This window comes from Pantherophis guttatus, chromosome 7 (assembly GCF_059756535.1).
Source record: "Pantherophis guttatus breed Tessera chromosome 7, ASM5975653v1, whole genome shotgun sequence".
NCBI lineage: Eukaryota > Metazoa > Chordata > Lepidosauria > Squamata > Colubridae > Pantherophis > Pantherophis guttatus.
In genome coordinates this window covers 2181013-2194922 of record NC_142069.1, presented here as the reverse complement: position 1 = coordinate 2194922, position 13910 = coordinate 2181013, and the positions used below count along the sequence as shown (strand labels likewise).

Sequence of the window (13910 nt, the reverse complement as noted above, 5' to 3'; positions counted from 1 at the left end):
ATCCATGTTATAGGTTCGCCATCACGGGATAAGACTGCTGGCTGGGGAATTCTGGGAACTGGTCCACTCATTGCCACACTCCACTACAGATACCATAGTCCTCCATTTACAATCGTTCGGTTTAGTGACCGTTGGAAATTACAATGGCACTGAAAAAGTGATTTGCGACCGCTTTTCACACTTACGACCGTTGCAGCATCCCCACAGTCACATAATCAAAATTCGGACGTCTGGCACCTGACTCGTATTTATGACAGTCGCAGTGTTCCGGGGGGGGTCCCTTGATCCCCTTTTTCTGACCTTCTGACAAGCAAAGTCAATGGGGAAGCTGGATTCGCTTAACGACCGTTTTCCTAACTTAACCACTGCAGCGATTTGCTTAACGACTGTGACAAGAAAGGTCGTAAAACGGGGCAAAATTCATTTAACAAATGTCTGGTTAAGCAACATCAATTTTAGGCTCAATTGTGGTCGTAAGACGAGAACGACCAGTATGTGCCATCAAGTTGGGGTGAACTCTTAGCGACCACGTAGATGTTCTCCAGGATGTCCCCAATCTGATTCTGGGCTTCCAACAGTTCACCCATTCTAGCCAAGTCCATCTCCCTGGTCTTCCTCATCTCTTTCTTTCCATCTGTCCCAACCTCAGAACCTTCTCCAGAAGTTAGGTCTTCAAACAAAAGTGTCCATAATAGGATGATCTGAGTCTGGTCATTTGTGACTTGAGTGAGAAATCTACCCAGATTTCTTCAACGATCTATTTTGGTCCGTTGTCTTGGTTGCCCGCAGTCTTCTAAGACAAGGGTCTCCAACCTTGGCAACTTTAAGACTTGTGGACTTCAACTCCGAGAGTTCCTCAGCCAGCAAAACTGGCTGAGCTTTGCTGGCTGAAGAACTCTGGGCGTTGAAGTCCACAAGTCTTAAAGTTGCCAAGGTTGGAGACCCCTGTTCTAAGTTGTCTTCTCCAACACCCAAGTTCAAAACCTCGTCAACGCTCTTCCTATGCTGCTCCTTCAAAGTCCACCTTACGGGGGATCTTCTTCCTAAATTCAGGAGAAAGGGAGAAGGTGGTGTCCACCTCCGAAGTTCCTGGAAGCTTAGCTGGATGGAGATCTTTCCAGTTCCTGAAGCCATCCAAGCAAGAAGTTCTTGGACATCTTCTGCTCCTCAACCAAGGGGCTCCTTTGATGCCCGTCCTTGACTACCAATAATCGGTCTGGTGTCGCTGATTATAGCTCAGGAACTTGATCTGGTCTTTGATTTGACTGACCAGGACTTGGGACAGCAGGATGCCAATCAGCTGCGGCCGGTGGGTTGGGGGAAAAAGGGAGAAACACAAAAGGACACAAAACGTGAGAAGAGTTGAGCCTGTCTCATCAACGGGGCAGAACTCACTTAACGAAGGTCTCCCTTTGCAACGGAAATTTGGGATTCAATTGTCTATGGCCGCCTATTATCCCAGGGAGGTTCATTCTGAGTTGGGATGGTCACTAAGGGAACAACAGTCGTACGTCGAGGACTAGATTCAATTTTGATTGGGCTGCACCCATGATCACACTCCCTCTGGAAGGAGATCCTGTATTGTGTGTTTATTAGTTCAATTTATTAGTTCAATTTATTAGTTCAATTTATATGCCACCCTCCTCCGAAGACTCAGGGCGGCTTACAATGCACTTATAGAAATAGCCTTCATTCTTTTGTATATACCTGCTTATTAGGGCTTTTTTGGCCCCCCCATAAGCGGTGTGTCTACAAAGTCAGCTTATTGCCCCCACAATCCGGGTCCTCAATTTACCTACCTCGGAAGGATGGAAGGCTGAGTCAACCTTGAGCCTGGTGAGATTCGAACTCGCACTAATTGCTGGCAGCTAAGTGCTACATAACAGCACTTAGTCCGCTGCACCACCAAGGCACCTAGCAAAAATTGAGAACGGAGTCCTTACTCTTTGTGTGTACATTGAGAGCTTTAGCACCGGAGACAAATTCTTTGTGTGTCCCATCACACTTGGCCAATAAAGAATTGAGTTCTGTTCCCGTTCCTATTCCTATTCTATCCCTTATTCTATTCCTCATCGGTCTCCTTCGAGACAACGAGGAATCCGCATAGAGATGGGAGGTTGAACAACTAGCCTCGTGGTGCGATCGGAACAGTCTGGAACTGAACACACCCAAAATCGTAGACATGGTGGTAGGCTTTAGGAGAAACCCTCCCATACTACCACCTCTCACAATACTGGACAACCCAGTATCAACAGTAGAGACCTTCAAATTTGTAGGTTCTACCATATCGCAAGATCTAAAATGGACACCCAACATCAAAAACGTCATCAAAAAAGCACAACAAAGAATGTTCTTTCTGCGCCAACTCAGGAAGCTCGAACTGCCCAAGGAGCTGCTGATCCACTTCTACAGAGGAATTATGGAGTCTGTCATCTCCACCTCCATAACTGTCTGGTTTGGTTCTGCAACCCAACAAGACAGACACGGACTTCAGAGGATCGTTAGAACGGCAGAAAAAACCATGGCTACCAACCTGCCTTCCATGGAGGACCTGTCTACTGCATGAGTCAAAAAGAGGGCTGGGAAAATATTTACAGACCCCTCGCATCCTGGACATCAACTCTTTCAACTCCTGCCCTCAAAATGACGCTATAGAGCTCTGCACACCAGAACAACTAGACACAAGGACAGTTTTTTCCCGAACGCCATCACTCTGCTAAACAAATAATTCCCTCAACACTGTCAAATTATTTACTAAGTGTATTACTATTATTCTTCTCTTCCATACTAGCATCTATCTCTTCCCACTTATTACTATAAGCATGTTGCTTGTATCTTTCAACTATATTGTTTTTATTTGTTTCTGTTGTGGTTCGCTAGCAGCCTGCAGAGCTGGCAGTGGAGTCGGACAGTGATGAGGCTGAGGAAGAACAGGGGCCAGTCCTGGAGGCTGGGGAAGGCCCAGATGAGGGCTCTGCGTCGGAGGCAGAGATGGGGCCAGGGCCATCGGGGAGTGAGGTGCGGAGTCCGGAGCCTCCAGAGGCTGACAGCAGAGAGGCAGAGGAACAGGAGGAGCCTGTTCCTAGTGGATGCATGAGAAGAGCTGCCAGAAGGCAAGAGCAGCTCAAGCAAAAAGGACAACTCAGGAGTAAGGCCTGGAGATGATTGGCCCCTCCCATAAGGCTTAAAAGACCAGCAATGGCTCTTGGGCTCTTTGTCGGAAAACAACGTTGATCGTCTTGCTGCACTTATCTCTTGTCGGTGTCTTCTGCTTTTGAACTTTTGCCAAGAGAAGCCTTTGGCGGTTTGCCTAATTATACCAAGGTTGGTGATTAGACTGAAGAATTTGTGTTATGAAGAGTTTGTTTTAATTTAGTTCGGACTACGCGGAGAATGAATTAATTCTCAGCTGTTCTAATAAAGTCTGCTTGTTTTGGAACTGTTTGTGTCAATTACTACCTACTTGGGCCTCAGTCACAACACTTTCCTAGTACGATTTGATAACTTATTAGTAACCGTGACTATCGCTAAGTGTTGTATCTTTTTATTCTTGATTGATGAATGTATTTTATTCTCCTTAGGTACACTGAGAGCATATGCACCAAAGACAAATTCCTTGTGTGTCCAATCCCACTTGGCCAATAAAGAATTTTATTTTATCCTATTCTATTGTTCCATATTCTTATTCCTTATTCTTCTCCTTACCTGGGGGAGCGTGAGGCCCAGGGCCACGGCCCCGATGAGCAGGAGGTTGCTGTGCATCCAGTCCACCAGCCTATCGATGCAGCCGTTGGTGTGAATGACTTCGCCCGCTATGGAGTAGCTGAGGGTCTGCACCCCTTTACCACACATAGTGTTGATGACCAACTGGGCGGGAAAAGGCCAAAAAGAGTCACACGTAAAGAAGGATTCCCAGGCAAGGCTATACCCCAAGCCAGCATCCATTGACTTATTCACCTGGAACTGTGGCCCTTTAAATATCCCATGTGCAGGGGTGAAATCCAGAAGGTTCTGACAGGTTCTGGAGAACCGGTAGCGGAAATTTTGAGTAGTTCGGAGAACCAGCAAATACCACCTCTGGCTGTTCCCAGAGTGGGGTGGGAATGAAGATTTTGCAAAATCCTTCCCCTGGAGTGGGGTGGGAATGGAGATTTTGCAGTATCCTTCCCCTGGAGTGGGGAGGGAATGGGGATTTTGCAATATCCTTCCCCCAGGAGTGGGGAGGGAATGGGGATTTTGCAGTATCCTTCCCCTAGAGTGAAGTGGGAATGGGGATTTTGTAGTATCCTTCCCCCAGGAGTGGGGAGGGAATGGGGATTTTGCAATATCCTTCCCCCAGGAGTGGGGAGGGAATGGGGATTTTGCAGCATCCTTCCCCTGGAGTGGGGTTGGGAATGGAGATTTTGCAATATCCTTCCTCCAGGAGTGGAGAGGGAATGGAGATTTTGCAATATCCTTCCCCTAGAGTGAAGTGGGAATGGGGATTTTGCAGTATCCTTTCCCCAGGAGTGGAGAAGGAATGGAGATTTTGCAGTATCCTTCCCCTGGAGTGGGGTGGGAATGGGGATTTTGCAGTATCCTTCCCCTGGAGTGGGGTGGGAATGGGGATTTTGCAGTATCCTTCCCCTGCCACGCCCACCAAGCCACGCCCACAGAACCAGTAGTAAAAAAATCTGAATTTCACCTCTGCCCATATGGTTTTTTTTCCCAGGGCAGCGAGTAAATAAGAAAGAATGGCCACATTTGGGGAAAACAGGAATGTAAAAGGGTTTCTCCCCCAAATATTGGCAGACTGAGTAAAAATGTTTTACTTTTAAAACACACACAGGTGCGTGCATCCAGACGCACAAAGTTAGATTTCTCTTGTAAAAGAGCATTGGGGTTTAAATTTACAGAATTCAGTGTTTAGAGTTGGCGATGGGAACATTCATGAAGACAATTTACAGGTAGATCTCGACTTTCAAGATTTCACTTAGTGGCCATTCAAAGTTACAATGGCACTGAAAAAAGGGACTTTATTGTCGGTCCGTTTTTCACACTTACGACCGGGGCAGCCTCCCCGTGATCAAAATTCGGATGCTTGGCCACTGACTCGTACTTATGACGGTTGCAATGTCCTTCTGATGAGCAAAGTCAATGGGGGAAGCCAGATTTCACTTAACAACCGGGCTACTAATTTGACAAGTGCAGTGCTTCACTTAGCAACTGCAGCAAGAAAGCTCGTAAAACGGGACAAAGCTCACTTAACAAATGTCTCACTTAACAACCGAAATGCTGGGCTCAATTATAGTCGTACGTCGAGGACTACAGAATTATGATTCTATGTCAAGGATTACCTGCGTTGCTATATATCTTCCTTGTACACCATCCAGAGTCAGTTCTCGTGAGATGGACGGCCGTATTAGTTTCATTCAGTAGCGGGTTTCAATTTAGTTTGCTACCGTTCGCTCCAGGGGTGGGTTCTAAAATTTTTTACTACCGGTTCTGTGGGTGTGGCTTATTTTATGGGCGTGGCTTGGTGGGGGGGATAATGTGACTGGGTGGGCGTCGCCAACTTTATTTTTAATTACTTTTAAAAGCATTTTTTCTACAACCTTAAGAGGTTGCAGGAAAAAAATGCTTTTAAAAGCCTCTGACGACCAGGCAACTCAGCTGGGATCGTCAGAGGCTTTTAAAGGCTTTTTTTTTTCCTACAACCTCTTCGGCTGAAAAATGCTATTAAAAGCCTCTGACGATCCCAACTGAGCCGTGCGATCGTCAGAGGCTTTTTTTTTTTTACACTTTTAAAAGCATTTTTTCTACAACCTCTTCCGCCGAAAAAAATGCTTTTAAAAGTAAAAAAAAAGAAAAAAGCCTCTGATGAGGTGGGCGGGGTAAGCGAGCGGCGACCGGGCCGGGGACTTGTTCGGGGGCGTGGCCAGCCAATGTTATTACCGGTTCTCCGAACTACTACAAATTTTTACTACCGGTTCTTGCGAACCGGTGCGAACCGGGAGCAACTCACCACCGGTTCGCTCGTGAGCGTGCGTAACGCTTCTGTGCAAGTGCAGAAGTATCTGGATGGGTAGGCAGAGCCTCCCTCTGCCCCGCAACCCACCACCGACTTGATTTAAAAAGAAAGAAAGAACCCCGTGATTTTGAATCGGTCTCTTCCCTGCCCACCTGGACTTCATCATCCCCACCAAGAGAGAGCCTTCCTTTTTGCCTCACCTGGCCTTTCGGCTGCCGGCAACAGGAATAAGGAACCGAGCAAAATTCCCGGCTGGGATTTTGGGGTGTGCAATTGAAGTACATGTTTTGGGACCAGTCCCTGTAGGAGACGCCCCCACAGCAGCCGAACTACGTAGAAAGGAAGGAGAGGCACTTCATCAATCATTTTTTCGACGCCTTCGACATCTTTGAACAGTGGATAAATAAATGCTTGTAGGACCCTAAGAAAAAGTGCAGAAGTAGAGCAACCAAGATGATTTTAGGGGACTGGAGGCTAAAACATAGGAAGAACGGGTGCAGGAATTGGGTAGGTCTAGTTTAATGAAAAGAAGAATTAGGGGAGACATGAGAGCATCTTCTAATATTTGAGGGGCTGCCACAAAGAAGAGGGAGTCCATCTATTCTCCAAAGACCCTGAAGGCAGGACAAGAATCAACGGATGGAAACTAATCCAGGAGAAAAGCAATCTGGAATTGAGGAAAAATTTCCTGAAAGTTAGAATAATTAACCAGTGGAACAGCTTGCCACCAGAAGTTGTGGGTGCTCCATCACTGGAAGTTTTTAAAGAAGAGACTGGACAGTCACTTGTCTGAAATGGTACAGGTGATCCCTGGACTAGAAGACGTCCAAGATCCCTTCCAGCCCAAGGATTCTTTGAAGCATCAGAGTACTTCTGTTCTGTCCCCAACCACACGCACACACACCAACAGACTTTCAAGGGTTAAAGACCAAACCAGCCGGCAAAATCCTTTTCCTTATGATAACGGAACTTGGCAACAACCTAGTGGCTGCCTGCCAAGAGTTTATTTTTTACAAAGAGAAGAGATAGCTTCTCCCCACTTCTGATACATCAAAAGAAACAGCTCAATAATTACGGAGTCAATCAAGTCCAGAGATAATCCAGCAAAGTCTATAGCAAAAAGTCCGGCAATGCAGAATGGCGTGGAAGCTTTCAGCTTTGTTTGTCACAAGGTTTGACTGGCCACCACGCTCCCTTTTATACCCTGTGGGGTGTGGTCCAGTGACTCAGCCTAATCTCGGGCACGCCTTTTCTTCTGTTGCGCGCGCTTATCTCTGCGACGCTGGCGTGGATCCAGCCAAGACTCATTACCCTCATCACTGTCCATCTGTGGCTGCGTGGACGTGCTTGGCCCCGGCCCTATCTCTTGCCCTTCAGCGGGCACCGAAGGCATTGCCAGAGAGGAGGGTCCTGGAGAGGGAGGCCTTGCCAACTCCTCCCCTTCACTCTCGGAGTCCTCTCCTGCCGATGACACAGGCTCAGGTAACGGAGCCACAACAACATCATAATCATGATTAAAAAAAACACACACCCTAGTTCTAGACTGTCCTTCAAAGATCTAGGTTCTCACAGGTCTTCTAAGTACCAGGTTATCCCACCACCAGCTTCAATTCGAAAGGGAGGGTGGGGCTCCAGCATGGACAACCTCTCGGTCCTGGCCTTCCTTTGTCATTGGGCAACCCAACCAGCTGTTGGGTTTCGAAGACCAAAGGAAGACTGGATGGTCCCACCAAACCCTACCTCCTTCTGACCAAAATCGATCAGGTTCTGCAGGTCCAAGTCATCTCGGTAGTGCACAATGGCGTTGTTGACCATGTCACTCATCTTCTCTCGCGCCTGGAACAAAAAAAATGACACTAGCATGTAGACTTATATACCGCTTCACAGTGCTTTCCAGCCCTCTCTAAGAGGTTTTTTGGAGTCAGCCTTTTGCTCCCAACAATCCGGGTCCTCATTTTACCCACCTCGGAAGGACAGAAGGCTGAGTCAATCTTGAGGCGGTCAGGATCGAACTGCTGGCAGTGAGTAGAGTCAGCCTGCAATATTGCAGTCTAACCACTATGCCACCAAGGCCCTTCCTTCCTTCCTTTCTCCTTCCTTATTTCCTTCCACCCATCCTTCCTTCCATCTTCCCATCCTTTCTCTACTTTCTCTCTCCCCCTTCCCTCCTTCCCTCTTTCTCCCCTCCCTCCCCTATGTTCCTTCCTTCCATCCCTCCTTCATCTCTGTCCTTCCTCCCCCTTCCTTCCTTCCTCCCTCCCTCCATCCCTTCCCACTTCCCACTAGCCCATAGACTTATATACCGCTTCATAGTGCTCTACAGCCCTCTCTAAGAGGTTTACAGAGTCAGCCTCTTGCCACCAACCATCTGGGTCCTCATTTTACCCACCTCGGAAGGATGGAAGGCTGGGTCAACCTTGAGACGGTCAGGATCGAACTCCTGGCAGTGGGCAGTGAGTTAGCCTGCATTACTGCATTCTCACCACTGCACCACCACGACCGACCCACCCTTCCTTCCTTCCTTCCTTCCTTCCTTCCTTCCTTCCTTCCTTCCCTCCCTCCCTCCCTCCCTCTCTCCCTCCTTCCCACTTAGCGCTAGCTTTTAGACTTATATACCGCTTCACAGCCCTCTCTAAACGGTTTACAGAGTCAGCCTCTTGCCCTCAACCATCTGGGTCCTCATTTTACCCACCTCGGAAGGATGGAAGGCTGAGTCAACCTTGAGACGGTCAGAATCGAACTCCTGGCAGTGGGCAGTGAGTTAGCCAGCATTACTGCATTCTCACCACTGCACCACCACGACTGCATAAGAGGTCGGATCACCCAAAAGAACCTTTTTCCTGAACAAATGATATTGATGTAGAGTTTTATGCAGGCTGGAGTTTTTCTGCACCCACCTTGTCCGAAAAGACGAATCCGAGAACGCCCGCAGCCAGCTGCAGCAGGAAAAGGAGGGCCAAACAGAAGGAAAACTGCAAGGACAAAATATTTCTTTTTTAGTCAATTTCTATACACCCTTCCGCCCCCCCCCCCCCACATCTCAGTCAAGGACTCTGGGACAATTCAAAGAAATATATAGTTAAGTCCTGCCACTTACGACCACAATTGAAACCACAATCCCCATCATAAGGAAATTGAGTCATCACAGGACGAGACCCGATTTTACCAAGCATTATTCCATGGTCATAAAGCGAAGCACCATTGTTGTTAAACAAGTCCAGATTCCCCAAGCAATATTTGTCAGATTATTCATGAACTGGCAGAGACATGGTAACAAGGTCAGCCAATGAATAGGCATAGCAACTAAGTCAGCCAATTGGAAGCTGAGACAGACTGGAGCCAGGGCTTGTTTTAGTCTGCAGCTTCTGAGTCTGTGCAGAGAATTGAAACTGAAACTAAGCAGTCTGTGCATGCTGTCTCCTCTGCTGAAATGAAACTAACTGTTCTCTCCTGCCTTGTGATCTGCCTGTAACGTCTACCACATTGAAAGAACTCTGCTGTTGGTATTGAATGTATATTCCTGTATATAAAGAAGTTTCTTATTTAAATGAATCCTGCTGAATTAGTGTGTGCTTCTGGATTTGATTTTTGCAACAAACTCCGGCAATATTTCTACTGGAAACAACGGGGAAGGTTGCCATTCACGCCACTCCAGAAAGTTGCAACCACCGTCATAAGTACATGCCAGTTGCCACTCAAATTTTGATCATGTAACCGTGGGGATGCTGTTGACCGTCGTAAGTGTGAGGATCAATTGTAAACCACTTTTTTTTATGGGCATTGTAACTTTGAACAGTCACTAAACAAATGGTTGTAAGCAGAGGCCTAATTGTTATTTTTAAAACGGTGCATCATATTTTCTTCCATTATGAATTTTGTAAGCGTTTTCAGCAGGATATTATCCAGTCAAGCCAAGGCATTTCTGAACAAGTTAAAATTTTACTTTCAGATAAACACTCTAAAATTACAGCAGCAATTTTTCGACCGAGCTATAGAAACAAGGTGTTTAGTTACACATTCTGAATTTGATTTGTAAACACTTCGTGTGATATTTATCAATTGAATTGTTTTTGATAAAACTGTTTTCATCTCCAGCCAAATCTGTGGCTGTAAATAAAAGTTCCTTTGTGAATTTATTTCTTTTCAGCTAGGAGTCTCTAAGGAGGGTCACGTAGGAGAAAAAAAAAACCTTTCTCAAATTAGAAATTAAGAACTTTTTAGTGTATAGACTGAAAGTGCTTAGAGAGGGCAGTAAAGCACTGTGAAGTGGTATATAAGTTTAAGCGCTATTGCTAAGTGCTAAGAAAGGAAGGAAAGGAGAAAGAAAAGGAAGGAAGGGGAGAGAGAGAAACGAGATGAAGGGATGGTGAAGGAAAGGAGAGGGAAGGAAGGAAAGGAGATGGAAGGAAGGAAGGAAAGAAAGGAGAGGGAAGGAAGGAAGGAAGGAAGGAAGGAAGGAAGGAAGGAAGGAAGGAAGGAAAGGAGATGGAAGGAAGGAAGGAAAGGAGAGGGCGGGAAGGAAGGAAGGAAGGAAGGGAGAGGGAAGGAAGGAAGGGAAGGAAGGAAGGAAAGGATGGGTGATGAGAAGGAAGGGAGGAAGGGTTAGGATTAGGAGGGAGGGAGGGAGGAGAGGAGAGGGAGAAGGAAGGAAAGAAAAGCCCTGGTCGCACAGTGGTGAGTGTGCAGTATTGCAGGCTAACTCTGCCAACTGGCAGCAGTTCAATCCTGACCAGTTCAAAGTTGACTCAGCCTTCTGTCCTTCCGAGGTTGGCAAAAGGAGGACCCAGATTGTTGGGGGTAATAGGCTGACTCTGTAAACCACTTAAAGAGGGCTATAAAAGCACTGTGAAGCGGTATATAAGTCTATTGCTAAGTGCTAAAGAAGGAAGGGAGGGAGAAAGAGGGATGGATGGATAGAAGGAAGGAAGGAAGGAAGGAAGGAAGGAAGGAAGGAAGGACGGACTATGGTGATGCAGTGATTAGAATGCAGCATTGCAGGCTAACTCTGCCCACTGTAAACAGTTCGATCCTGACCAGGTCAGTCAAATGAGGACCCAGATGGTTGGTGGGGTAAGAGGCTGACTCTGTAAACCGCTTAGAGAAGGCTCTAAAGCACCTGTGAAGCGGTATATAAGACTAAGGGCTCGTGCTATTCCTATCATTGACCATTCATGGAGGCCCACCGCTCACCGTCAGCAGCAAAGGGATGTTCTCCCGCATGGAGCCCACGCAGCCACAGAACGTGATGAAGAACATCAGGACACCAATGACCACGAGCAGGACGGCCGGATCCATAGCAAGACAAGCCACAGCTGCTTCTACCGAGGAAATGGAGAGAAAGGCTTCCAGACCCAAAACCCTCCCTTTCCTTTCCCCACTCCCCTGCACTCATTGGCCATCTTCCAAGTCACTCTACCCCTAATCTACTGCTCCAGCTCGAAGGAATTTCCCCCCTCCCATCCCATCTCCTAGGGGATATTATCTCCAGGAAAAATAAGTAGGTGAAAAGTCAAACGTCCCTTTCCAGATGCCTCCGCTTCTCCTTCTTATGTCAGCACTAGAGTAAATGCAGCTTGAAGTGCTGACACCTTACCTCCATGCTTGAACAGACGTGCATAGATCCCGACGGCCACCAACACCACGGAAATCACCTGTACAAAAAAACAGCCAGGAGCATTAGAACTGGTCCTTGGTCAGGAACGGCAGTCCAAAGGATCAGGGAGAATCATCTTTCCAAGTTCCTTGAACCCCCAGATCTGGAGAACACGCGTGGGGAGTTACAAGCCTAGAGAGTTTACCATAAACCTCCAGGTTTTTCAATAAAGAATACTTGTATTCTTGTTTGCAGAATATTTGTAGCTTGGAGTTGAAATGAGGGGTCCTTGGTGGTCTCTGAGCTTGGGAGTTTTCTTGCAGACATTTCATGACCCAACTAGGTAACATCATCAGTGCTAGAAGGCTTTGCAGACAGGAGGAGGAGAAGGAGAAGGAGAAAGAGAAGGGGGAGAAGAGGAGAAGAAAAACTGTGGAGTCCTTGGTGCTCTCTGAACTTGGCTGTTTTCTTGCAGATGCTTCACTCCCAAATTAGATAATATTATCAGTGCTAGAAGGGGGTGAGATTTCCTCATCATAGCACTGATGATGTTCCCTAGTTGGGTCATGAAACGTCTCCAAGAAATCAACCCAGCTCAGAGACCACTTAGGACCCAATAATTGTCCTCCTCCTCCTCCTCCTCCTCCTCCTCCTCCTCCTCCTTCTAGCACTGATGATGTTCCCTAGTTGGGTCATGAAACGTCTCCAAGAAAATAATCAAGCTCAGAGACCACTAAGGACCCAACAATTGTTCTCCTCCTCCTCCTCCTCTCCCTTCCAGCACTGATGATGTTCCCTAGTTGGGTCATGAAACGTCTCCAAGGAAAAAACAACCCAGCTCAGAGACCACCAAGGACCCCTCAAGATTTTCAATAGAGACTTTAGAACTTAACTAAATCCTGGCCACCACCCCACGGGATATTTCCTCTGTATTTTTATCCACCGGGGATACTATTTATCCCATCCCACAATTGGATAGAAGGGCCTTTTGTATATTTTGGGGACAGAACAGGACAAATCTCTCCCCCCCCTCCTTCCCATATTGCTTATTGAAGAACCCCTCCCATTAGGGCAAGATCTAGATTGGCATTTCTCAATCTCAGCAACTTTAGGTTTGGGGGGAAGTTCAACTCTCTCCAAATTCCCCAGCTGGCTCAGCGACTTTAAAGATGGGTGGACTTCCTCCAAGAATTCCCCCACCAGCCAGCTCAGCAATTTTAAGCCAAGTGGGGGATTCTGAGAGTTGAAGTCCACCCATCTTTAAGTTCTTGAATATTAGTGGAGAATTGGGTAACTATGGGAACTTTTTACCTGTGGACTTCAACTCCCAGAATTCCCGAGCCAGCTGGCTCGGGAATTCTGGGAGTTGAAGTCTACAGGTGGTCAAAGCTGTCCAACCTGCTTTTGATCAACCCAACTACATCACTTCTTGCAAGCTCCTTGGATGGGAGGCACATCCTAATTGTGGCCAGCAAAACCCATCTGGGGGAGGGGGCTCAGAAGCCCCCTGCCTTGCTGGAGCGGCCAAGGACGGATCTGGGGCAGCCCCTCCGTTTTCCAAACTCAACCTTCCCAGTTCCCACGTCCTGCTCAGTCTCCTATCCCGGGTTGAAGGAGACGCTCGGGGCTCAAACAAGGCAGAAGGGTGGAAGTCTCGCTTTTTAAGACCACCAACCCCCCCAGACCCATTTTGGGGCAGCCTCGATCCTCAAGGGGGGGTGGGATCCTGCTTCCAACACGGGTCAGATGGAAGGAGTGAGTTCCAGCTTTCTTTCCGCCGGTCGTGGCTTGTTGCAGGTGGCTCAGTAGCTAAGACGCTGAGCTTGTCGATCAGAAAGCTCGGCGGTTCGAATCCCTGGTCCAGGTTTCCAGGGGTTGGACTAGATGCCCTCCAAGGTCCCTTTCCACTCTTAAGAGCTTTAGCCGTTGAAATGCACGCCTTCCCACGAGCGGCGCGTCTCCAGAGGGTGGGATAATAGAAGCACCGGGGATTGGGCGCCCCCCTGCACCCCCCCTGCAAGAGGGGGCTCCTCCAGCGCTCCTCCCGCTGGATCCGGATCCCGCATTCACATTCTACACGCGTGCACTGCCCCTTCCCACGTCTCCTCCTGCCCGACTCACCCAGAAAAGCAGGTTGAAAAAGAAGAGCAGGTACTTGACCAGGGGGCTGACCCCACGCTCCCCGGGAAGGGCCATATCCCTGGCTTTTTTTTCCAGCGGTCCCGGGTGCAAGGAAGTCCAGCTTCCCTCCAGCCAGCCAGTCCGGTCCAGCCAACACCGGTTCGCGCAGCTCTTTACTCTCTTAAG

At 47.8% G+C, this 13910-nt stretch overlaps 1 protein-coding gene across 1 annotated transcript; it reads right to left on the bottom strand.

The window, feature by feature from the left end:
- Window positions 1-787: 787 nt before the first annotated feature.
- On the bottom strand, window positions 788-13910 carry TSPAN33 (tetraspanin 33). Its single transcript, XM_034407101.3, has 8 exons — window positions 13725-13910; window positions 11604-11661; window positions 11201-11328; window positions 8908-8982; window positions 7751-7846; window positions 6211-6339; window positions 3706-3867; window positions 788-1300 (listed from the first exon to the last, which is right to left on the bottom strand). The coding sequence occupies exons 1-8, from the start codon at window positions 13797-13799 to the stop codon at window positions 1202-1204; spliced, it is 822 nt and encodes a 273-aa protein (XP_034262992.2). The 5' UTR covers window positions 13800-13910; the 3' UTR covers window positions 788-1201.

Bases quoted from the DNA above. Each gene is read 5' to 3' on its own strand.
- TSPAN33 (XM_034407101.3), bottom strand. From the start codon at position 13,799: ATGGCCCTTCCCGGGGAGCGTGGGGTCAGCCCCCTGGTCAAGTACCTG. The intron at 11,329-11,603 runs GTAAGGTGTCAG...TTTCCTCGGTAG, and splicing joins ACGTCTGTTCAAGCATGGAG to AAGCAGCTGTGGCTTGTCTT. The intron at 8,983-11,200 runs GTGAGCGGTGGG...TTGTCCTTGCAG, and splicing joins ACATCCCTTTGCTGCTGACG to TTTTCCTTCTGTTTGGCCCT.